General features: G+C 51.5%; 1 protein-coding gene across 5 annotated transcripts in view; it reads left to right on the forward strand.

The window, feature by feature from the left end:
• PC (pyruvate carboxylase) overlaps nucleotides 1-22,355 on the forward strand; it is a 98,249-nt gene that overhangs the window by 59,562 nt on the left and 16,332 nt on the right. For 4 of the 5 annotated variants that reach the window (XM_055314967.1, XM_055314968.1, XM_055314970.1 and 1 more), the window contains 8 exons: nucleotides 15,603-15,738; nucleotides 15,897-16,081; nucleotides 16,343-16,508; nucleotides 16,634-16,779; nucleotides 16,941-17,058; nucleotides 17,360-17,511; nucleotides 19,069-19,187; nucleotides 21,410-21,572. In XM_055314967.1, coding sequence (XP_055170942.1) covers nucleotides 15,603-15,738; nucleotides 15,897-16,081; nucleotides 16,343-16,508; nucleotides 16,634-16,779; nucleotides 16,941-17,058; nucleotides 17,360-17,511; nucleotides 19,069-19,187; nucleotides 21,410-21,572 — 1,185 coding nt within the window. Of the gene's footprint in view, nucleotides 1-13,127; nucleotides 13,194-15,602; nucleotides 15,739-15,896; nucleotides 16,082-16,342; nucleotides 16,509-16,633; nucleotides 16,780-16,940; nucleotides 17,059-17,359; nucleotides 17,512-19,068; nucleotides 19,188-21,409; nucleotides 21,573-22,355 lie in introns of those variants that run through there. The other variant, XM_055314969.1, reaches the window with a different exon arrangement.

A 22,355-nucleotide genomic window follows, 5' to 3' on the forward strand; every position in this document is an offset into this window, starting at 1 on the left:
AATGAAAGGAAGAAGAACATGAGGCTTTAAGAGAACTGACAGGCCTCCTTGACTAGATGGTGGGTGAGGGAGAGGGAAGAGCTCCCCAAACTGAAACCCTGGTTCCTGGGCAGATGGAAGACAGGAAGAAGTGTTGAGTTTGGACTTTGAGGTGTGTGTGTCATTTGGGAGAGCAGGAAGAGGGTGGGGAGGTAGTTCTGTTGTAGAATTGACATTTCGCATCTATATCCAACAGCTATTATTTTAAATCCTCACATTTCAACTTGCAAATGCCTGTATTGGTTAAGAGGGAAGGAGGGGGAGACAGGGTGTCAGGATGTGAACAAAGAAATCAGTCCAGAAAACAAAAGAATAATTTTTGTGTTGTTAAATGAGATTATCAAAAGAATCTCTAGTTTGATATTCTCACAGGTTAATTGGTGTTGCGGAATGGCTTCTGAACTTCCTTAAGACATGGAGAGTGCCAAGTTCATTTCTTTCCTAGCTCACCCTCATGTTTTAACTGCATTAGGCACTTGTACATCAGGCTTTTACAAAAGAAACAGAGGCCTCTTTATTTGGGTTCTGTAGCCAAAAAGAAAATGGAGAAGGGGTGCCATTCACGCAGCCACCCCCCTGCCTGTCTCTGTGTCAAGGTGGGATACTTGAGCCATCTGGGTTCTCTTTCAGTGGCTGTCTGAGAGGTAAGGAAAGGGCCCTGATCACTGAGTTTGCAAATTTCTGGTCTACGTCTGCCCACTGTGGCCGATTGTAGCTCCTGGTGTGATGACACTGACCACAGAGTTGGACAGAAGCAGAGTCCAGGAGCCAGTGGGAGCCAGCAGGAGTGAGCCGCATCTGTGTTGTGTGGCTCGAGGGGGGTCCTCAGCGACATGTTGCAGCTGGGCAGGCAGACCCTGTTTCTCATGGTGTCTTGTTGGGGTCGAGGCATGCTTCAGCGTGTTGTCACCATAGACGGAGTCCTTCATGGCACAGCCCCAGCCCCGACTGGGCCTCTCCCTTCACAGCCCTTCCCCCGCCACGTCTGCCCATCAGAAGCAGGGCCAGCCCCACAGTCCAGCTTCTAATTCTAGAAGCTGACACTTATAATAAAGGCTGCTTATGTGCCAGGTACTGAACCAAGTGCTTTACAAGCAGTTGTTGCTGTCTATGTGCTGTTGCTGTCACTGTGACAAAGAAATTAATGTCCGAGGTTAAACAGTTTACCCAGAGTCAATGGGTTTGGTGCAGCCCTGATCTGAAGCCAGGCAGTGGAACCCTGGGATATTAACTGGTGTTAGCCCTGCCCTGTATGCCAGCATCTGAGAATTCTCTTCCCATGTTTCTTTCCTCCTCACACCCAGTCGGCCCTCAGCACCACTGTGTTGGGGTAAAATACAGATAAAATACAAGATACCTAGTTAAATTTAGCTTTTGGATAAACAACAAATAATTTTGTAATATATTGGGCAGCCCCGGTGGCACAGCGGTTTAGCGCCGCCTGCAGCCCAGGGTGTGATCCTGGAGACCCGGGATCAAGTCCCACGTCGGGCTCCTTGCATGGAGCCTGCTTCTCCCTCTGCCTGTGTCTCTGCCTATCTCTTTCTCTCACTGTGTTTCTCATGAATGAATGAATGAATGAATGAATGAATGAATGAATAAATAAATAAATAAATAAATAAATAAATAAATCTTTAAAAAAATTTTTTTTTGTAATATACCCCAATAAATACTGCATGGTATATATTCACACTTTGAAAAAAAGTACTATTTATCCGAAAATCAGATTGTATTTTATTTTTTAAAAATATTTTATTTATTTATTCATGAGAGACACAGAAGGAAAGAGAGGCAGAGACACGGGCAGAGGGAGAAGCAGGCTCCATGCAGGGAGCCTGACATGGGACTTGATCCCAGGTCTCCAGGATCACTCCCCGGGCTGAAGGCAGCACTAAACCGCTAAGCCACCGGGGCTGCCCCGAACATCAGATTTTAACTGAATGGCAGCCCTCAGCTAGTTTTATGTTGGGTGAGAATGAAGTCACGAGTGTGGGAAGAGATTGAGGTAAGTGATCTTGCTGCTCACGGTTCTGGCCAGGTTGTGCTGTGGGCTGCAGGTCTCTGATCCACGGTACACTGTAAAGTAAAACATACTTAATAAATATCTGGGGGATCCCTGGGTGGCTTAGCAGTTTAGCACCTGCCTTCGGCCTAGGCTGTGATCCTGGAGTCCCGGGATCGAGTCCCATGTCGAGCTCCCTGCATAGAGCCTGCTTCTCTCTCTGCCTGTGTCTTTGCCTCTCTCTCTATGTATGTGTCTCTCATGAATAAATAAACAAAATCTTTAAATAAATAAGTAAATAAACTCCAAACATACTTCACTTTTGCTTTTTTTTCCTCTAAAGAAAGAATATTAAAACAACATTTTGTAGGAATATGCCAAAATGCAGGTAGAAAACTGCTTTGCTTCCCCATTTTCTGAGGATAATCACAACCAAAATTCAAGAATTCTCATACATCATTCTAACATTTTGCTATTCCAAAAGAGTCACTTGACCTAAACCCATTCATTCAGAAAACTGTCTCAATTCTTTTAAAAGCCCCCTCAGAGGGAAATACCACTGCTTTGTCTAATCTGTATCTTTTGCTGATCTGACTGGCCAGAAATTTTTCTTAAAGTTAAGTATCAGTCGTCTCTGATGCAACTTGGACTAATTATTCCTGGTTCTTGGAACAGCTGCTGCTAACAGGGAGTTTGGATATGAACAGGATGCCCTGCCATCTGCAAATTTATCTTCCTTCTGCTGCTGCTCTTCTGGTTGTGCCTCCTGGAATGTGATGTCTTTGGGCTCCTCAGCCTGAAGAGCTAGAGTCCAAGAGCTACTGGTCATTTCAGGCTGTGGCCTGCTCAGTGTGTCAGGTGCCACTGCGTCCTGCCTGTGGCTAGGCACTGGCATAGTTCCACTGGGACTGTTCCAGCAAATGTAGGTACTTTGGTTTCACAGGAGGGAGGCATTCTCTATCGACTTCCACGTCAGTGTACCAGGGGCACCCTCCCTGGGCTTGCTGTCTCTTACTGTCTCTTCTCTCCCTCTCCTCTTTGTAGGACTAAGTACTCTGTCATGTGGAACAAAGCCTGCTGTGTGTATAATGGAGAATGGTTCATATCTAAAATACATAAAGACTTAATACAACTCAGTAAAGAAAAGACAACAAGTCCATTAGAAAAAGGGGCAAATGATACAAACATGCAATTCATAAAAAAGAAAATCTAAAAATAATCTCAACAATCTTGAGAAAATATCCAACTTTACTAATAATCAGAGAAATGATTTTCTACCTATGAGATTGACGAAAATCAGAATCTAACAGTAGAAGAGTTAGCAGAGGTTTGGGGAAATAGAAATTCTGCTGTGCTTCCGGTAGCTGTGTGAAGTATTGGGACAACTGCTTTAGAGAGCTATTTGGCAGTATTGACATTTATTATTTATTTGTTTATTTTTATTTATTTATTCATGAGAGACACACAGAGAGAGGCACAGACATAGGCAGAAGCAGGCTCCCTGTGGAGACTCGATCCCAGGGCTGCAGGATTACAACCTCAGCCAAAGGTAGGCACTCAATCACAGGCATCATAGTATTGACATTTAAAATGCGCCAGCCGGGGGCACCTGGGTGGCTCAGTCAGTTGAGCTTCAGATCAACTGTTGATTTCAGATCATGATCTCAGGGTCGTGGGATCAAGCCCAGCATCAGGGTCTGTACTGAACATGGGGCCTGCTTGGGATTCTCTCTCTCCCTCTGCCTCTGCCCTCCCACTGGTGCACACATTCTCTCTCTCAAAAAAAAAAAAAAAAAAAAAAACGGTTAAATGTGTCTGCCATCTGGGGCAGCAGTTCCAATTCCATGTGTAGGCCCTGGAGAAATTCCTGCACATTTTGTACATGGATTCAAGGTTATTCATTTTTAACATTTTAATTGATATTATTATGGTTGTTTCCAAACATCCATAAAAATGGAACAAATAGTACAATGAGTTTCATGTATCTGTCCCCCAGTTTCAACAATGATCCATTTGCCAATCCATATACAGTTTTTGATAGCTAAAATTTGGAGACAACCTCTGTGTCCCTCATTTGAGCATGGATGAGCTGTGATATGTATACTGTTATAAAGCCATTAAAATTAATGAGCTAGATTGACTTGTATCAATGTAGATAGATTCCAAATATGTTGGGTGAAAAAACTGAGTTAAAAAATGACAGTATATAATTTATGGAAAAATTAAAATACAGGTGTATGTTTTCTGGGCACATATCTAATCAGTGTAAAATCTATAAAGGGGGAGCACCCCAGCAACTGGCTTATGGTAACACCTAGGGATCAGGGGAGGAGGAAAGGGGTGAGGGATGGGATTGGAAGAACAGCGAGAGAAATTGGAACTGCTTGTAGGAACTGTTTCCTTTTGTTAACTTTAACTGTAATTTTATCATAATACATGTGGACACTTGGGGTGGTCAAATTGTGTCATGAGGCCTATAAAAACTCCCTCAGTCCCCTATCTGACCTGCCTTCCTTGATTGTCTCCCCAAAGACAAACTCTTTACTCCTAGCTGCTGACAACCCTATTTACACAGGACTTTTGATTGCTGGGCTCCTGCTATGGAAGATTTTGCTTGCTTTTACCTCTGCCTAAGCCCCCTACCTGTACCCACTTTCCCTGGTTAGGTAACCATTTTTAAGTACATTTTCAGTTTGCACATCATTAAAATCAAGTATTAATAGTCATACTTGAGAACTTCCAAGTGTATACATGGTAACATTTTCTTGTATACCTTCTCAGTTTCCTGGAGACTATTTGCCTCATTCTTCATCCCTAAATTGTAAATTGCTATCCCCTCTCCATTCTGTCAGGGACTTCAGGCAATCTAGCCTTTTTTTTTTTTTTTTTTAGTTGTTTACTTAACTCCCTGACTTCCCTCCCCTCCCCTGGAGCCTCCCCCACCCCCACTTTTGGGAGCCTTCCCACTTCTGCTGTTGTCCAGGGCAGTGGTTCTCTGTCATCACTTTCCCTAGAGGTCCCCTTGCTTCTTTCTCTGCTGGCTCCCGCATTCCACTTCTTGGTTTACTCCCTTGTCTTGTTAGTGCCTCTCCCCAGGAGCTTCCCAGCCAACAGGCTCCTGGGATGTGAACTTGCCTTTGCTGGGTGTGCCTGAAAAGGGTCTTTATTTTGCCCCCACATTTGACTGGTAGTCTAACCAGGTGGAGAGTTGTAGTTTGGAGGACATCTTCCCTCAGAAGTAGCTTCTGGCTCAGTGTCACTGTTGAAGACTCTTACGTGCCCTTCTCAGTCTCCTTTTTGGAAGCATAGTAGCCTGGATGAGTGCCCCCAAAGATCTCCAGGTCCTCGTCCCTGGAACCTGTAAATGGCACCTTCTAATGAAAAAAGTTTTTTATTTTTGTTTGTTTGTTGTTATTGTTGTTGTTTTTAAAGATTTTACTTATTCATAAGAGACACAGAGAGGCAGAGATATAGGCAGAGGGAGAAGCAGATTCCCTGCGGGGAGCCCGATATGGGACTCGATCCCAGAACCCTGGGATCATGACTTGAGCCAAAGGCAGACTCTCAACCACTGAGCTACCCAGGTACCCCTAAAAGAGAGTTTTTGTGGAGGTGATGAAGTAGAGGACCTTGACGTGGGGATGACCCCAGATTATCCAGGGACCCTTTAATGCCGTCACATGTGTCCTTGGGAGATAGAGGTGGGAGAGTACACATGTCAGGGAAGGCCAAGTGCCCACAGAGGCCAAGATCAGAGGGATATGGCCATAAGCAGAGGTGTCCAGGTGCCACAAGCAGGGTACCATGGGGTAGGACACCCCCTCCCGAGCCTCTGCAAGGAGTGTAGCCTTGCCAGCATCTCCATTTGGACCATTTTGATGCTGAATTTCTGGCCTCTAAAACAGAGAGAGAATATACCTTTGTTGTTTTACGCCACCAAGTCTGTGATGATTTGTGACAGTGGTGCCAGCAAACTCATGCAGGAAGCTGTTGGATACCGCTGGGTCCCCTTACCAGGTGGGACTCGCAGCGTCACACTGGCATCTCCAAGCATCCTCGCCACCACTCCATGTCCTCAGCCCTGGGACTGCTATGTGCCAGTCTTCCTGTTCTGCTCTCTGGGCGATGTCCTTAACTGTCTTCTCATTCTTCTATTTATTATCGTTAAAAATGTCTGAAACTCTATTTTTAATTTCCTAGAGCTCTTTCTCCTGCCTTTAAAATAGCTGCCGCCTCTCAATGCAATAGCTTCTCTTACTTCTCTGAGATTAATTATAGTTTTTTTCTAACTATCTGCTCTCCATATTACTCTTCTGAGAGTTTCTTGTTTTTTTTTTTTTCTCCATTTGTTTTGGTGAATTTGGGGGGAGCTCAAATAGCTGGTGATCTTGGCTGTCCATTCATGCTGAAGGCTGACGTGGATGCAGGTTGGAAAGCCTGGGCGTGGCGGGACTCAAGGGCTTCACAGGCTGTCTATGCTGCCTGTCCCCACCCCAGGTGGAGCCTCTCCAGAGCCTGATGGCCGGAGACAGCATCATCTAGCCTGCCTGGGTCTCACCTCCTGCGGCACTAGACCCATGCTCTCAGGGCACAGGAACTCTTGTGGGGTTGGTGGGGAGGGCTGTGTGTGACCACAGGGGACTCAGGACCAGGTGGCCCTTATGAGGGCTGTGGGTGTTGCTCTTCTTTGCCGCTCTCTACCTACAGCCACTTCTGTGTTCTTTAACTTGGTGTTAACTGCTATTCATCCCCACTTTTTAAACAAGAGTCATGAGTCATCCTTACTTGTGGCCACTATCCTTTAAGAGGTGCTGGAGGTACTGCCGCTGCTGCGTTTCTGGGTTCCTGTTGTCTCTTGCCTATGTTAGAATGTCTTCCTCAGTTGTCTTCCACCCTCTCATCTTTCCTCCTCACATCCACCTTCCTCAGGATGGCCAGAGTGGTCCCACTGAATTGCAGCACTCTTCTCCCCTGCCTGGTTTCTTGGATGGCACCTCCTGACCTGGGGGATCTGGTCCCTGCCCCTTGCTGTCAGAGTCCAGGTGTCTGCCCTTGGCCTCTTCCTGGGCTCCTTCATTCCTGCCTCTGGCCTCAGTGTACATCCACTAGGCTGTTTGCTCCTTGGCCTTTGCTCCAGCTGCCTCATACCCAAATTGCCTCCCCCCGCTTCCTTGTCCTGGATGCTTCAGTCCTGGTGTTCTTCAGGAGGGCTTCCTGCTGGCTGCCTGCTCTTCATGCAGCTGGTGCTCGTGCTGGCGCTGCTCACTGCTCGTGTTTGCTGCCTCCCACTCGGCCTTCCCTGGAGGGATCACTGATCACAATCCTAAATAGCTCCCTGTTCTGAAGGCCCTGCTGTGGCCTGTGTCAACCTGAGCAGGTAAAAGAAGGGGGCATTTTTATCAGCCTGTGCCCCCCAACCTGGTCCTTGGTTTTAGAGTCTCTGTAGGTCCTGGTCATTAGTGGGGAACCTGGGCATGTGTTTCCTTAGGGCTGCCATAGCAAAGTCCCCAGAACTCATAACAAAGATTTATTATCTCACACTTCTGGAGGCCAGAAGTCTAAAGGTGTTGGCAGGACACGTGCTTCCTCCCAAAGCCATAGGGGTCCTTACTTATCTTCTGACTCCTGGTACTTTCTAGCAATCCTAATAGATGAATTTTTCTGGACATATGGCTGTCTTCTCCCTGTGTGTCATTACATGATCTTCCCTCTCTTTGTCTTTCTCTGTGTCAGAATATCTCCTTTTTATAAGGACACCAAGCATATTGTATTAGGTCCACCCCAGGGGCTTCATTTTCACTGATTACCCCTGCAAAGACTTTGTTTCCCACTAAGATCACATTCTGAGGCCTGGGGTTGGGACTTCCACAGAGTAGAAGGAACACAGTTCCTTGAGGAACACAGTTCATTCCATACACTGGCATTCACTTTCCTGCCACCTTGGGGGCTGGAGTGAACTGGGTGAGCAAGTGGGGGAGGAGGTCCTATGTGACTCTCCAGCTGGGGTGGTATCCCGTGAAGGGATCAAGGAGCTTCCGGGACCACCTGCGTCCCTGCTGCCTTCTGGTACCTGTCTTCCTATCCAGCCACCATCCAGAATGGAGTCTTTAGTGTTGAGCACCTTGCTCAGCCCTCCTGGTTCCCACCTTCCATCTGGGAGGTGTTTTTTGCTGACCTTGCCCTTTTAACTAAACTTCCTTATCAACCCTTTGGACTCTAATCTGTGTTGTATGCCCCACTAACTTGTGTGTGCTGCTCCTAGCAGGGGTCATGACCCTTTGCATTAGCATGCCATCATATTTCTAGAAGCTTGTGTGATCTGGAGGATTCATTCATTAGTTTGTTCATTTGTTCCCCAGACATTTAGTCACGGTGTCGGGCACAGTTCAGAGTGCTAGGAAGTCAACAGAAGACAAAATAAACTGAGGATCCCATCCCCAAGGTCCTCACAGTGGCTCATGAGATGGGTCAACGAATCATTAGGACATGAAGTGCTTCTTGCCATGGACAGCTGTGCCATGGAGGACCTTATAGACATCCTCCATAGACAGGAAGACAGTGGGGTGTGGCAAGGACAATGACAGAGCTTTTCCAGGGAGTTTCAAGCTCATTGAGGAGGTGGGTGTCCAGGATTGACTTCTGAGTGAGTCCTAAAGGACTCAGAGCACTCAGGGCCAGTGGCCTTCTGACAAGCTGGTACCTAGGCAAGCATGCGCAGGTCAGCAGTAGCTCTCCTTTTGCACCAGGGGGCACTGTTTGCCCTGCAAGGCTCCCTGTCCTTGAAAGAGGCTGGACAGGGCAGCTGCTGCTATGCCAGTTGCCCCCTCCTCAGTCCTGTCCTTCCCTGCAGGACCAGACCCCTTCCTCGCCTCCTTTCTCTGAGCCTGCTCCGTCCCCCTGCCTACACATCCCAGCAGCTCACACAGCACCATTTGTCCTGGCATGGCTGCCCCACCCTCTCCCCTGTGCCTGCTGCCTGAAATCAGAGGGCCAGGGGAGTAGGAGGGGCCTGTGGGGCCATGGTGTGTCTCTGAACCCTTGTGGCCACTTAGGGCAGCAGCCGGCTGTGCTGCCCTGGGCCACATGCTGTTTCCACTCCGGTCTCTGACTTTGGTATTCTCGCTCTTTCTACTTTGTCTGTCACCTTCACTGTTTTTGTGTCCTCCCTTCAGCTCCCCCTACCCAGACATCATAGCCCTAGTCAGGCCTCTCTTAGGCTCTTTGATACCGGCTGAGTCCTTTCCTTTCATCTGTCCCTGCTGGCCACCAGCCCTGAGGCCCCCTCTTGGACACGTTTAGGACAGTGCAAGAGCTGCCTGGAGAGAAAGCTCCCTGAGAGTGGCCCCATCCACCAGAGGTTTGCTTTTGCCATGGCTGGAGTCCTCTGCCAAGAACTCCTTCCTTCTGGTTTCGACCTGCTTTTGCTGGCCCTGCGGAGGCCAGCTGGGGGCTGGGGAAGGAGCCTGGTGGGGGTACTGGTGCTGGGGAGGGTCGGGGGAGTAGATATATGGGAGTCTTTTTAGTTCATTTGGAGATTCCTGGGGCCTGTTTCTGATCTGTTCTCCCTTCTCAACTCTTCTTGCTGTCCCCCTACATACCTCTGATGTGGATTTGCTGAGGGGCTTGGGAACGAGTGGCGGGCAGTCCAGACTGAGGGCTTCCAAAACTGCCATCAGCCAGGCACCCCCAAAGCAGAGCCACGGCTCTCCCTTCTAGTGAGCCTCCTGCCCACAGCTGCCCCCTAAGGCTGTAGGAGATGCCATGTGAAGACCAGGGATATTTAGGGTGGAAGCAGTACAGATCCTTGAAGGAGCATTCCAGGGCCTGATGCTTGGCCACAGTGACCATGCAGGTGGCTGCCTTAGCCTGGTCCCAGCAGGGCTCCTCTGGCTGAGAGTACACCCACCCTTAGCACAGTGGCCGTAGTGTGTGGACCAAAATTTGGACAACAGTGGCCTGACAGCAGAATTTTGTGCTGCTCCTTGCTGCAAGAGGCAGCCTGGGAGATGTAGTCTAGGTCTGAAGAGGTGGGACTTCTAGTGTCATTTTGACTATTTATTGGACAAATTGAAGCTGCCGTAGCTTACCAGGAACACATGAAGGCTGGCACTGCTGGCCGGCTCCCTGGTGGGAAGTGGCAGAGTGCCCCTGGGGGCCCTGCTGCAAGTTCAGACCAGTGACACAGTTTTTATCAAGACTGTGATTTTTGGTTTTTGGTTTCCAAGTACCTGTCATGCTGTACTTTTGATGAAAGCCACAACTTACTCCTTTAGTTGTGATGACTCCAAATGCCCTCCTGGATCAGAGCTCCTGCTTCGGAGGGCAGTGTACAAATTGGGCTCTAAACCAGCCCTGCTAGGTGACCTGGGGTGTTCTGTAATACCACTACACTGGATTCCTTATCCATACAAGGGAATGATAAGGAATCGTAAGAGATACCTGAGTTAGTACTTGCAGAACATCCCATGCGTAGCTCAGTTACCTGGTAAAGAGTAGAGGCACTGCTCGGTGTGCTGGTCAGCGTGTGTCCCCACCCACCTGCACTGGCCTGGCATGTAGGCAGAGCTTGGTGAGCATCGGATGTCCTAGAAGCAAAGTGGACAGATCATCAAGATTGGGCAGAAGGTGTCCACACCTTTCCCCTCCCTCCTTCCACAGGTTGTTGTAGGCACCATCCTGACTGGATTGTTACCACTGCCTTCTCGAAAGGAGAATGCTGAGCTTATTGATCCAGTGTTGGAGGAGAAATCGAAGCTCAGGGAGAAGTAGAAAGTGTGGAGTCACACTGAGAGGCAGCAGGGAGAAAGCAGGTGTTCAGACACTCCCTGCTTCATTCTGCCTCACGCTTGCCGGCAAGGCGTTGTTTACATGTCCCAAGTGAGAGTCAAAGCCGTCTTATTCCCTGTCTCTAATGTACAACCCAAGGCCAAGGAAAGAGATCTGTCAGCTGGCATTTGCAAAAAATAGCAAACAGGCCTCTCTGGGACTGTCAGCTCTCTGGAGAGGAAACCAGGGTAAGGGATCTGCAGGTGACAGTAGTTGCTTTTCTCTTACTATTTCTTTCCCCATCGCTGATGTTAGGGATTTTCACCCATGCACATCATCAGCATGGAGCAAGGCAACATGGTGTGCCTGGGGCAGATAACCAGAGGCTCTTTGCTCTGATAGCATCTGAGCAGCCTTGCCTTTCCTGAGGAGATCCAGCCAGCAAGGCTGTGCTGTCCGGGAAAGCAGCCTCGCTGGCTGAAGGGTTCCAGCTCTATCAGGCAGGATCAGGGAAGGTCATAATGCAACAATATGAGAGCTTTCCAAGATGCCAGTTTTGGTTAACGAGGCCCTTGGAGCTTTTAAGGGAGATTCTTAGCCAGATTGTCAATGAGTTTGAGGATTTCGTGGTTACCATCCACTAACCAAAAACCCACGGTGGGAGCCTGACCCCAACCCCACACCACTCCCCTGTGACCAGCACCTTTGGGTGTTCTCTGCCCTGGTGTGAGGATGACAAGGATGCCACTTGGAACAGTGTCTGAGGGAAGGCTGGCACTCCAGAGGCTGTTTTGGGGAAAGTGCCACTGTGGGGAGAGGCTGGCACTCAGGTGACTCCACGATGCCAGGGCTTGATCTCTGAGCAAGGGGCCCCATTTAATGCCAGAGGCAGCCCCTCTAGGAGGGCTGTGGGAAAGGAGTTTGGTGCTTGGAGACCTCCCCACTGCCCTCTGCTCCCATCTCAAGGACTCCACTTCTTTTTTTTTTTTTTTTTTTTTTTTTTTATGATAGTCACACACAGAGAGAGAGGCAGAGACATAGGCAGAGGGAGAAGCAGGCTCCATGCACCGGGAGCCCGATGTGGGATTCGATCCCAGGTCTCCAGGATCGCGCCCTGGGCCAAAGGCAGGCGCCAAACCGCTGCGCCACCCAGGGATCCCTGGACTCCACTTCTACCAGTAGATCTCGCCAGCCTCCAGCGGCATGGCTTCCTGCCTCCACAGCACCCCCTTACCCCCACCCCCACCCAGCACTGCACAGGGCCTCTCCTCCCTCCAGGGTTAGGAGATGGGGCAAGATTCAGGGAGCAGTAGAATCTGCCCACTCAGCACCTCCCTTCAGCGCCTCCCTTTGGCCCATCCCTCAAACTCAACATACCATGAGTGGACTCTCACACGTGACCCACAAATGTCCTACTTCCCGCAAGAGAGGGCTCTGTGAGGCAACCCACCTCTGTCCTGCAGGTTTCCCTCAACTGTAATTGATTCTGGAAAGGTCTCAGGAAGCACCAGGCACCTGACCCCCACACCCCTGGGTTTCAGGTCTCGGAGGAGAGTGGGATTTGACAAGGGGAAAGGCTGGGTACTGAGTTAGCCAAGTTCTAGGAAGGGTGGACATGTTATGGGAATGAGGTGACATTTTTTTTTAAGATTTTATTTATTTATTCATGAGAGACACACACACAGAGACAGAGACACAGGCAGAGGGAGAAGCAGGCTCCATGTCACACAAGGAGCCCGATGCAGGACTCGATCCTGGGTCTCCAGGATCACACCCTGAGCTGAAGGGATCTTCACCCAGGGATGAGCCACCCAGGGATCCCCCTGAGGTGACATTTTAGTCCATCTCTGTGTGCTCCTGTCCCAAGCCTAGCATTGGTGGGCAGGAGGGGTGGGGGGTCAGGGTCATGTGTGACTCAGCTCTACCTGGGTTCTGTGGGGCAGCATGACCTGTGTCCTTTGTCATCCACACGAGCCCCGCCCTCCTAGCCTCCCAGACCCCGCTCTCCTTGCTCACTGATGTTTCTGTGCCTTTAACCCCAAGTGGCAGCAGGTCCTAAATCAGTCATGGCTGCCTGCTGTCTGTCTGCTGGCTGGTAGCCTGCCTCAGACCACCTCCCTTGCAATCTTTCCTGGTCCCAGGGGGTCAGGGCAGGCTGTGAGTCACCTGCTGCCTTCATGACTGGACCTCCCTGCCTCCCCTTGCTTCGGGCCCAGAGCCACTGGGGGTGCCCCTTCCCCTGATTTCAGTCTTGGCCACCACCCAGGCTTCCAGCACTCTAGTGCCTGAGGCCTTTGTATCCCAGTGCCAGTGACCTCAGGCAGAGCAGCCAGCTGTCCACGGCCTCCCTGGGCAGAAGCAGCTGTGGGTGCCTGGCTGTTGCAGGGTGAGTGCTGTGGGGAGAGCATGGGCCAGGCACACTGGGGTGGCGGGCCCTGGTGCTGCAGAGTGTGCGCAGGAATGTGGGTTGTATGGGGCTGCACGGAGATGGAGTACCTTCTTGCTCCTGTTCTCTTCTGGGAAGCAAGTGCTAGTGTCTCAGCAATCCTGCCATGCTCAGGGCATGGGCTCAGTGGCCCCCAGGATGACCCACCGACCGAGGTTGGGGGTGGTGGTGTCCAGTTTCACAGATGAGGACATGAGGTCTTGGGAGCCTGGATCTCAGCTGGGGCAGACCCAGGCCTATGGACTCCAGGCTTGCATGCTGGGCCACCAGTGGCTGGATGGGGCTGCTCTCTGCATTCCTTTCCCCAGTGCTCTGACTTCAGGGAGAGGGCCCTGATCTATCTTTCTTCTCTGTGAATTTTGCCTGGCTCTCTGCTGTACCCCAGGGCTTGATCTGCTTGGATGCAGGTTCAGCAGCATTTGGAGGCTACTGTCCCAGCCCAGAGGCGGGGGGCGGCATCTGTGAAGATCAGTCATGGTGGAATGAGCTCTGAGGCCTGCGTGGGTGTTTCAGGCTCCCTCTTTTCCTAGCTGTGAGCTGAGAGGCACTTGATGCCCACCTTCCACACAGCCTCCAGTGATCCCTTTCTGTATTTGGAAAAGGGAGCAGGAGTAGAAGGGGGTATTTACACACAAGATGATAGGTAAGTGCCTAAGTGGTAGCAGGAGCAAACCCACCCAGGTGGGAGAAAAGCTTGGCCTCCCTGGAAAATAGTTGAAACTTCTGGAGGTTTGAGAATCTTGGTGCCACTGGCCCTCAGCTGTGAGGCTGCTCATCTGTACACAGGTGAGGAAGACCCATAGCCGTCTCGTTAACCAAGAGATGAGGAAGGCGAGGTGGCCCCACTGTGTGAGGGAGAGGGGGGCTCAGCCTTGCTGCCTGTGGTTTCACAGGACAAATGCTGAGTCCTTTACCTCCCCCAGGGAGACAATTCAGGCGCTCTCCTTACCTTTTTTTTCTGCAAAGATCTTCCTCCCCCTTCCGTATATGCCTCCTTAGTGCTAATTGTAAATAATATACCCCTAGTGGAGAAGATATAGACTGTCTGGAAAAGATAGAGAAGGAAAAGAACAACACTGCACCAATTCTAGAATACAGGAATGAGTGACATGCTGTCTGACAGAGCTCCTTCTAGTTCTTTTCCTCACCTAAAAAAAGCTTCATGAAATCATATTATTTACCTTTTTAATTTCTGTAGCATCACATTATAAGCATTTCCCTTGTAAACAGAGCTGTGCAAATAGTCATTCTTAATGATTTTATAATGTCTGTATAGATGCCCTATTGTTGGATCTTTAAGTGGCTTCTAATTATTTTCTATTGTAAATAATGCTGTTTTGAACATCTTTCTGCATCCATCTTGGTTCCCATTTTAGAATATTTCCTTGTGTTGGATTCCTAGAATGGTAACCACTGGGCCAAGGGGCATAAATATTTCAAAGGTTCTTGATAGGATTTCCAGAGAGCTTTCCAGAGAGCTGCCCTGATATCCAGACCTCACCTTGTGTGTCTGTCTCCCTAGGCCTTACCAGCACTAAATCTGATTGTTTTACTACACTGTTGCTAATTTAATAGGCAAAGTGGCACCTCCCTGTTCTCTTTTGTCCCTGGTGATTTCTGGTGAGGTGAAACTGCTCATGGTTTATTAACCACCTATTTACTGCTCTGTTGCCTCTTCTTGACTTAATCCTGTGTGGTAGTTTGGGCTAGTGGGCCCGTTATCTGAAGCAGATCTCAGAGTCTTGGGCTGCTGGTGGATCCGTGAGGGGGAGATAATGCGGTGATATCTGAAATTTAGTGCACTTTAACCCTTGGTAGAAAAGGAGGCTTCTGCCACTGTGTGAACAAGTCCTTGCTTCTAAAGTCTGACAGAGGTGTGGCTTCCTGAGAGGGCACGGTGATGCAGGTTGGCTCCTCAAGAGATCTGTCATTACCCTCATTGCCTGGCCAGGTGGAACCCTTTTGGAAGGACATAGGGGCCAGTGTGGTGTGGAGAGGTCCTAAAGCCCAGGCCGCTGGGCCTCACAGAAGGCATTGAAGGGGACTCTGACAGTGTGCACACTGAGGGCACTCAGGGTCTCTGCCTGGTCCCCACAATTGCTTTAAGAGCTTGGAGTGTTGTGAAAGTTATTAGAGTGCTAGGGTGAGATTGGGTTCTGTTTGGGTTTGGCTTTTTCCCTTTCCTACAGCCAGTTGGCCCCCAAGGGAATGTTGGGTGTGGCCGGGAATTGAGGGTGAGGTGCTGGCTTTCATGTGGGGCCGCTACAAGGGCAGGGTGGGGTAGGACCCTCATTCTTCCTGGGAGACCCTCTTTGCTGAAGCTGCTCTAACCCAGCTCTGACTTCCCAGATGCTGAAGTTCCAAACCGTCCGTGGGGGCCTGAGGCTCCTGGGTATCCACCGAAGCTCCACTGCCCCCGCTGCCTCCCCAAACGTCCGGCGCCTGGAGTACAAGCCCATCAAGAAAGTTATGGTGGCCAACAGAGGTGAGTGCCCTTGGGGCCAGCAAGAGGAGCCACGTGTCTAGCCCAACCTTAGTGTTTCTGTTCTGTGCTTGCCCTGCGCACCAGCTCTCCACTCCCCTTCTGCTTCTGTTAAGGACCCAGGAATCTAACATCTGGTCCCGTTGCCCCCTCCCTCCAAGGTGAGATTGCTATCCGTGTGTTCCGGGCCTGCACAGAGCTGGGCATCCGCACTGTAGCTGTCTACTCGGAGCAGGACACAGGCCAGATGCACCGGCAGAAAGCAGATGAAGCCTACCTCATCGGCCGCGGCCTTGCCCCAGTGCAGGCCTATCTGCACATCCCAGACATCATCAAGGTGGCCAAGGTGAGCTGGGCTGGGCTAGGCCTGAGTCCTGTGCCTTTCCCCCACCCAGGGCAGCCCATAGTAAGTGTCTGTGAATAGGGGACTGGGTAAATGAATCAATGAATGAATGGACGGATGGATGGATGGATGGATGGATGGATGGATGGATGGATGGACCGACCAGATGAAGTGGGGGGAGATGCTTGAGCCACAGGTTTTGGGCTGGACCTGTGTGAGAGATTTTGAGAGATGCTGCATGCCTCTGACTGCTCCTGCCCCCAGGAAAACAATGTGGATGCAGTGCACCCTGGCTACGGGTTCCTGTCAGAGCGAGCAGACTTTGCCCAAGCCTGCCAGGATGCAGGGGTTCGGTTTATTGGGCCGAGCCCTGAGGTGGTCCGCAAGATGGGCGATAAGGTGGAGGCCCGGGCCATCGCCATTGCTGCAGGTACATGTGGTGGACAAGCAACTGTGGCCTGCACAGCTCGAGAGGGGCTGTCTAAGGAGGGTCTGATGGGTTCGGGCAGAGATTCCAGCCTGTTACAGAGGACCCACATGCCTCTCTCCCAACAGGTGTCCCTGTGGTCCCTGGCACGGATGCCCCCATCACTTCCTTGCATGAGGCCCATGAATTCTCTAACACCTATGGCTTCCCCATTATCTTCAAGGCCGCCTATGGAGGTGGGGGGCGTGGCATGAGGGTCGTGCACAGTTATGAGGTGAGCAGAAGCCCAGGGCTGGGTGCAGAGCAGGGAGCCCAGCTGGCCTGTGAGGCCACCTGCAGAACAGAGCCTGGGGTTCCCAGAGTGGGCGGGGGTCCCGCAGAGGGTGAGGCTGAGCTACAGGGCCCAGTGTCTGCTCAGCTTGCCTGCCCTCTCAGGAGCTGGAGGAAAGCTATAACCGGGCCTACTCGGAGGCCCTGGCCGCCTTTGGGAATGGGGCGCTGTTTGTGGAGAAGTTCATTGAGAAGCCACGCCACATCGAGGTGCAGATCCTGGGTGAGTGGGGGCATTCATGGGGCCACCACACGAGGCAGGAGCCAAGTGGGCTTGATCTTTCTGGGCTCACCACAGCTGGTGTCCAGGAGCCACCCCTCAGGAGGAACCTCCCCTGGGAAGGCCAGCCGTGGAGGCTGGACTGGTCAGGGCCCAGGCCTTGGTGCTGACCATTTCCCTCCTGACTGCCCCAACTGCCAGGGGCAAGCATGTATTGGCCCCAGGAGGCTATATGGGATTGGTGGGTATTTAGGAAGTGTTTAGGTCCCAGGAGACACTGAGGCCAGCTTACCTTTCACTGTAGGAGACCAGTACGGGAATATTCTGCACCTCTATGAGCGAGACTGTTCCATCCAACGGCGGCACCAGAAAGTGGTTGAGATTGCTCCTGCAGCCCATCTGGATCCCCAGCTTCGGACACGGCTCACCAGTGACTCTGTCAAACTTGCTAAGCAGGTGAAGGGCAGGGGCCTTCTGGGACAGTCTCCTTCATGGAGATAAGGAGCCTGTACCTGTGGCTTCCTCTGAACTCCTGCCAGCTTAGGCCTCGTGGCCAGTAGTCATGTCCACATGTGGACAATCTGCTAGGGAGCAGGGAGGCCCCAAGTGACTGGCTCTGGTAGACAGAGGTGAGGACTGTCTGGGGAGGAGAAAGCGCTAACATGGGATTTGGATCCTCGCTGTGTGAGAGCAGAGGTGCTAGGCCCAGAGACCAAGCTTGGAGTCCAGAAAGGCTGAGAAGAGGAAGGGAAAGAGGTTTCCAGCCACTCCCTCTGCACAGATGGAGCTCTGCGTGGCACTGCCTCACTCCTGAAACAAAAGGAATGAGATCCAGTGGATTCTGTCAAGATTAAGAAACATTACTAAGGCATTTCCTATCATTCATTCTTGACTGGCCCCTGCATCACCTTTATTGCCACCCATCGAATCCTCAGGTCCTCCTCCTCCTGCCAGTCTTTGCTCTACTGGGGCGTGGAGGTAGGAGATGGCAGGTGGTTCCCCAACAGTGACCTGCCCCCAGGCCTGCCCAGGAGAGCACCTGCCGTGGCCAGGCCTGTAGCAGGGCCCACCCCCTTCTGTTCTTCTGGGCCCTCCTGAACCCACCCCCTCTCAGAGTCGGAGTATCCTGCCCCCACCTCTACCTCCCTTCCCCGGGCCCCGAGTAAGAGCATCTTCTCAAATCTGCCTTCCTCGGCACCCAGGTGGGCCCCCGGGTGCTGTTTTCCTTGCAGAGCCTGGCCCCCTCAGACCTTTCGGGCAGCAGATGATTCTATGACCTTCCCCAGCTGAAAGAGAGGGTCAGCACTCACAGGGAAGCTTCAGACACAGTTAATTTAGGTTAGGATCTAATTTAGAGTTGCCATTTGGGTTATTTCATATGAGTAATCTTACCTGGAATTGGGTCTAATTCATTGGCTTAGGCAGCGTGTCCTGTAACAGGTCTGAGGGAGCTCACTGAAGTCTACTTTGTGGTTCTGGCAGGACAAGAGTGAGACTGGAAAGAGGGTTGAATTTTGTATTAGAAGGATCATCACTAAAAAAAATAAAAAAAATAAAAAAAAAAAGAAGGATCATCACTGCTGGTTCCTCTCAGAGGACACCTCTTTGGGTCATGGTCAGAGGTCCTGGTGATGCGTAGAGCAGAGGGGAACTTTCTGAAAACCCTCTGAGAATGAGAAGGTCCAGCAGAGACTGGGGTGCGTGGTGGGGCCTGTCCACTGGGGAGGGTTCTGAGTGCAGCGCCAGTGGCAGCTCCTGACTTGTTGCCTCAGAGAAGCTGGGTGCAGTCGCCAGAGGCTGGGACTTCAGCCCCTTCAGCCCAAGGGGGAAGGGAGGGGCGTGAGCTGCAGGCGCTTGCCCTAGGGGCAGGGCTGTTGAGGCTGGGAGTGCAGTCTGTTCTTTCTGGAACCGGCCAATGGTTGTGGCTGAGCCAGAGTGGCTGTTAGGGCCCAGTCAGGGCCCAATCGGTCCCACCCTGCTGATTGATGTCTTGCTGACACGGCCGCCCCACAGGTGGGCTACGAGAACGCAGGCACGGTGGAGTTCCTGGTGGACCGGCATGGCAGGCACTACTTCATCGAGGTCAACTCACGCCTGCAGGTGGAGCACACAGTCACCGAGGAGATCACCGAGTGAGTGGGTGGGGCTTCAGGGGCGGGGCACTTCTGAGGGCCCGGCAGCTTCCAGGTTTCCCATAAAATCCACATATTGGGGGGGCATTTAGTGGGGGCTTGGCCCACCCCCCACTGTGGTAGAGAGCAGTTAAGGATCTAGGCACTTTTTACAAAAATTATTAGAAAAGCATTACATGTGGGGTACCTGGGTGGCTCAGTCGGGTAAGCAGCTGACTCTTGATTTTTCTCAGGTCATGATCTCAGGGCTGTGGGATGGGGCCCTGGAGCCTGCTTAAGATTCTCTCTAAAAACAAAAGAAAGAAAAGCATCATATGCTTATCATAAAAATGAAGGAACAAATAAAAAAACGATTCAGAGCCCCACTTTCAGAACCAGGCTGCTGAGGAGGCTGGGGCTGGTGCCCCAGAGGAAAGTCTAATCCTTCCATATTTCAGATGAGGGGTGGAGGCTCAGGTCAAGAGAGTTGCCAGCCCAGCAGAATTGTCGGTGTCGACCATAACTCTCCTGGTTTTGTTCCATCTTTATTTTACTATATATGTATTTTGACACAATTGAGATGTTATGTGTAGAGTTCCTCTTCTACTTTTAAAATTAGTATTAGTTGAAGGCATCCTCCAGGCCAGTAGTCTTTCTAGAACTGTAGATATGTGTTTCATGACTTCCCAAAATGGCCCTCCATTGCTAGTGGGTCAGGTCGTTTCTGGTTTTTGTGGCTCGTAAAGGGTGGTCACACCATTTTTGTGTCTAAATCTTTTCCTTCGCCCCTGAAGAGTTGTGGGGATAGACTCTTACAGTGCAGTTACCCGAGCAAAGCCTAATCAGGTTTCCAGATTGCTTGTATCAGTTTGTGCTCCACAAGCACTGAGTACAGACCTTTAAAAAATCTGCTCCTTTTATAAACCATTCAGTTGTTTCAGGATCATATTTTGAGCCATTTAAGTGTGAAGCCCTGGCTTTGGGCCAGCACATCTCACGCTGGAACTTTTCTGACAGTTTGTTCCTTCCCTGACCCCCACCTGAGATTGAGGATGCTGTGGGGGCGCCTGCCTTTGCCCAGCAGGCACACACAGGCCTCCAGACGCCTTGTTCTCTTGAGGTAAAGGCTGAATTGAGGTGGCCGCTCCAGCTTCAGATTCTGACTCCATGAGACTTTGCCCCATTCTGCCACTATAAACTCACTGTCAATCTTGGGCCTGCCACAAGCTTGCTCTGTTAAGGATGGAAGCCTGTGCTTGCTCTGGAGTAGGGGTTTTGTGTCCAACACAGACCAGGGTGCAGGTTCCTCCCTGGTCACTGGCCACGCAAAGCTTGGGTGAGCTGCAGCCTCTCTGACCCTCAGGCTCCTCCTCTGATGGGAATGACAGATTCAGAGTATCACTGTGGAGCACAGGCTGGAAAAGAACACAGCCTTAAGCCCGTGGTACATGGACATAGGGACGCCCGGTAGTCATTGTCGCTCCCATGAAATGCTTTAGTGGCAAGTACAGAACCTGGGAGAAGATCATCCAGTGCCGTTTACAGGCTGTCCCTGCTACAAGCCTCAGTGACAATACATTTATGACCCTGAGTTGTTTTGTTTTTTTTTTTTAATAGCTGTTCCACTTGGATTTGTCACTGTCCTTAGGAGCATGGCAGTCAGTGAGGCTGAGCTTATAAAATCATGCACATTTGGAGAGCTTTGTGCACTGAGATCTTCTTTAGGTTGGGGTCTCAGGCACGAGCCCAGCCTTGACACACCTCCTGGGTGGAAGGCACTCTCACCGAAGCATGTCCCCTCACAGCCTCTCCCTACAGCCCTCACAACCCTGCTCTCCCACCAACCGCCCCCCCGCCCCCCATCAGGGCGTAGTACCTACCACTCTCAGCATGAGCGGTTGAGCCTTCAAATCAGGCTTCACCAAGGGTGGGTCCGGGGGAGGTGGGAGGATGGAGAGACCCTAGGGAGAGGTTAGGGCAGAGTATGGGGAGGCGTCGTTTGGTGGGAGGGACGACAGCAGGTAGATGTAGATATTTCAGCTGGCCCCCCCTCCAGCTGCCCTCTTCTTACTCACACTGCCCAGAGTTCCCAGCCCCCATGGGCCCAGGCAGGGGCCATAGGTCTGGGTGGAAGGCTCCTGCTGCCCCAGCTCGTGAATGAAGAGCTGGCAGGCAGGGATGGGGATCACCCTCCCCATCCATCCCCTGCCTCGTGCTCCCCTTCTCCCTACCCCCCCCTGCAGTGTGGATCTGGTTCACGCCCAGATCCATGTGGCCGAGGGCCGGAGCCTGCCTGACCTGGGCCTGCGGCAGGAGAATATCCGTATCAACGGTTGTGCCATTCAGTGCCGGGTCACCACCGAGGACCCTGCACGCAGCTTCCAGCCAGACACTGGCCGAATCGAGGTAGGCCAGCATTCCAATGGAGCATGCACTGGCACGGTCTGGGTGGGAAGACCCTTCTGTGGGCCCGGCAGGGAGTAAGAACCCTCGCTTCGGTTGGCTTAGGGTACACAGGAGCCAGGCTCTGTCCAAAAATAAGGGAGAGCCTTCCAGGGGGAGACTGCCATGAACACAGACGAAGAAACCAGTGAGTGAATCGTGCAGAACAGGGAGCAGACCAGTTAGGTGGAGCCAAATGTAAGCTCCCCAGAAACGAAGCTCAGGCCCTGGACTTTGGCTTCTTACGAGAGCCCAAAGACAGAGTGGTAGCCTCTGTCCTGTGTGGTTGGCAAGGCAGAACCCAAGGATTACTGCAGAGAATTGGGGCCCAGTTGTCCCAGTGGAGGGGATAGGCCAGTGGGTCCCAGTGGAGGGGCCCATTAAAGGATGAATGAGGGAGTCAGGGGAATTGTGGAGGGCAGGGAAGAGGCACGCTTGGGCCACCAGTGGCTAGAAGGCCAGCTGTGGAGGTGGACCTGCCATGCCTCTGCCCCAGGAGTATCTCCCACACGCCCTCTCTTTTCTCAGCACAGACAGCCCCCCTTCTACACGCCTTCCCTCCCCACTCCCAGCCTCTGGATCTGCTTGGGGCAGGAGCCCTCTGAACTGCTGGGGTGCCTGTTTCCTGGCCCTCTAGCTCATGATGGCTAAGAATACCTCTTAAACCTGCACATCAGCAGCGCTGCTCCCAGCTCTGCAGGTTTACTGCCTCCCCATCTGGTCTGAGCCTCCAAGGAAGTGGGACAT

This window comes from Nyctereutes procyonoides, unplaced genomic scaffold (genome assembly GCF_905146905.1).
Source record: "Nyctereutes procyonoides isolate TBG_1078 unplaced genomic scaffold, NYPRO_anot_genome, whole genome shotgun sequence".
Lineage (NCBI taxonomy): Eukaryota > Metazoa > Chordata > Mammalia > Carnivora > Canidae > Nyctereutes > Nyctereutes procyonoides.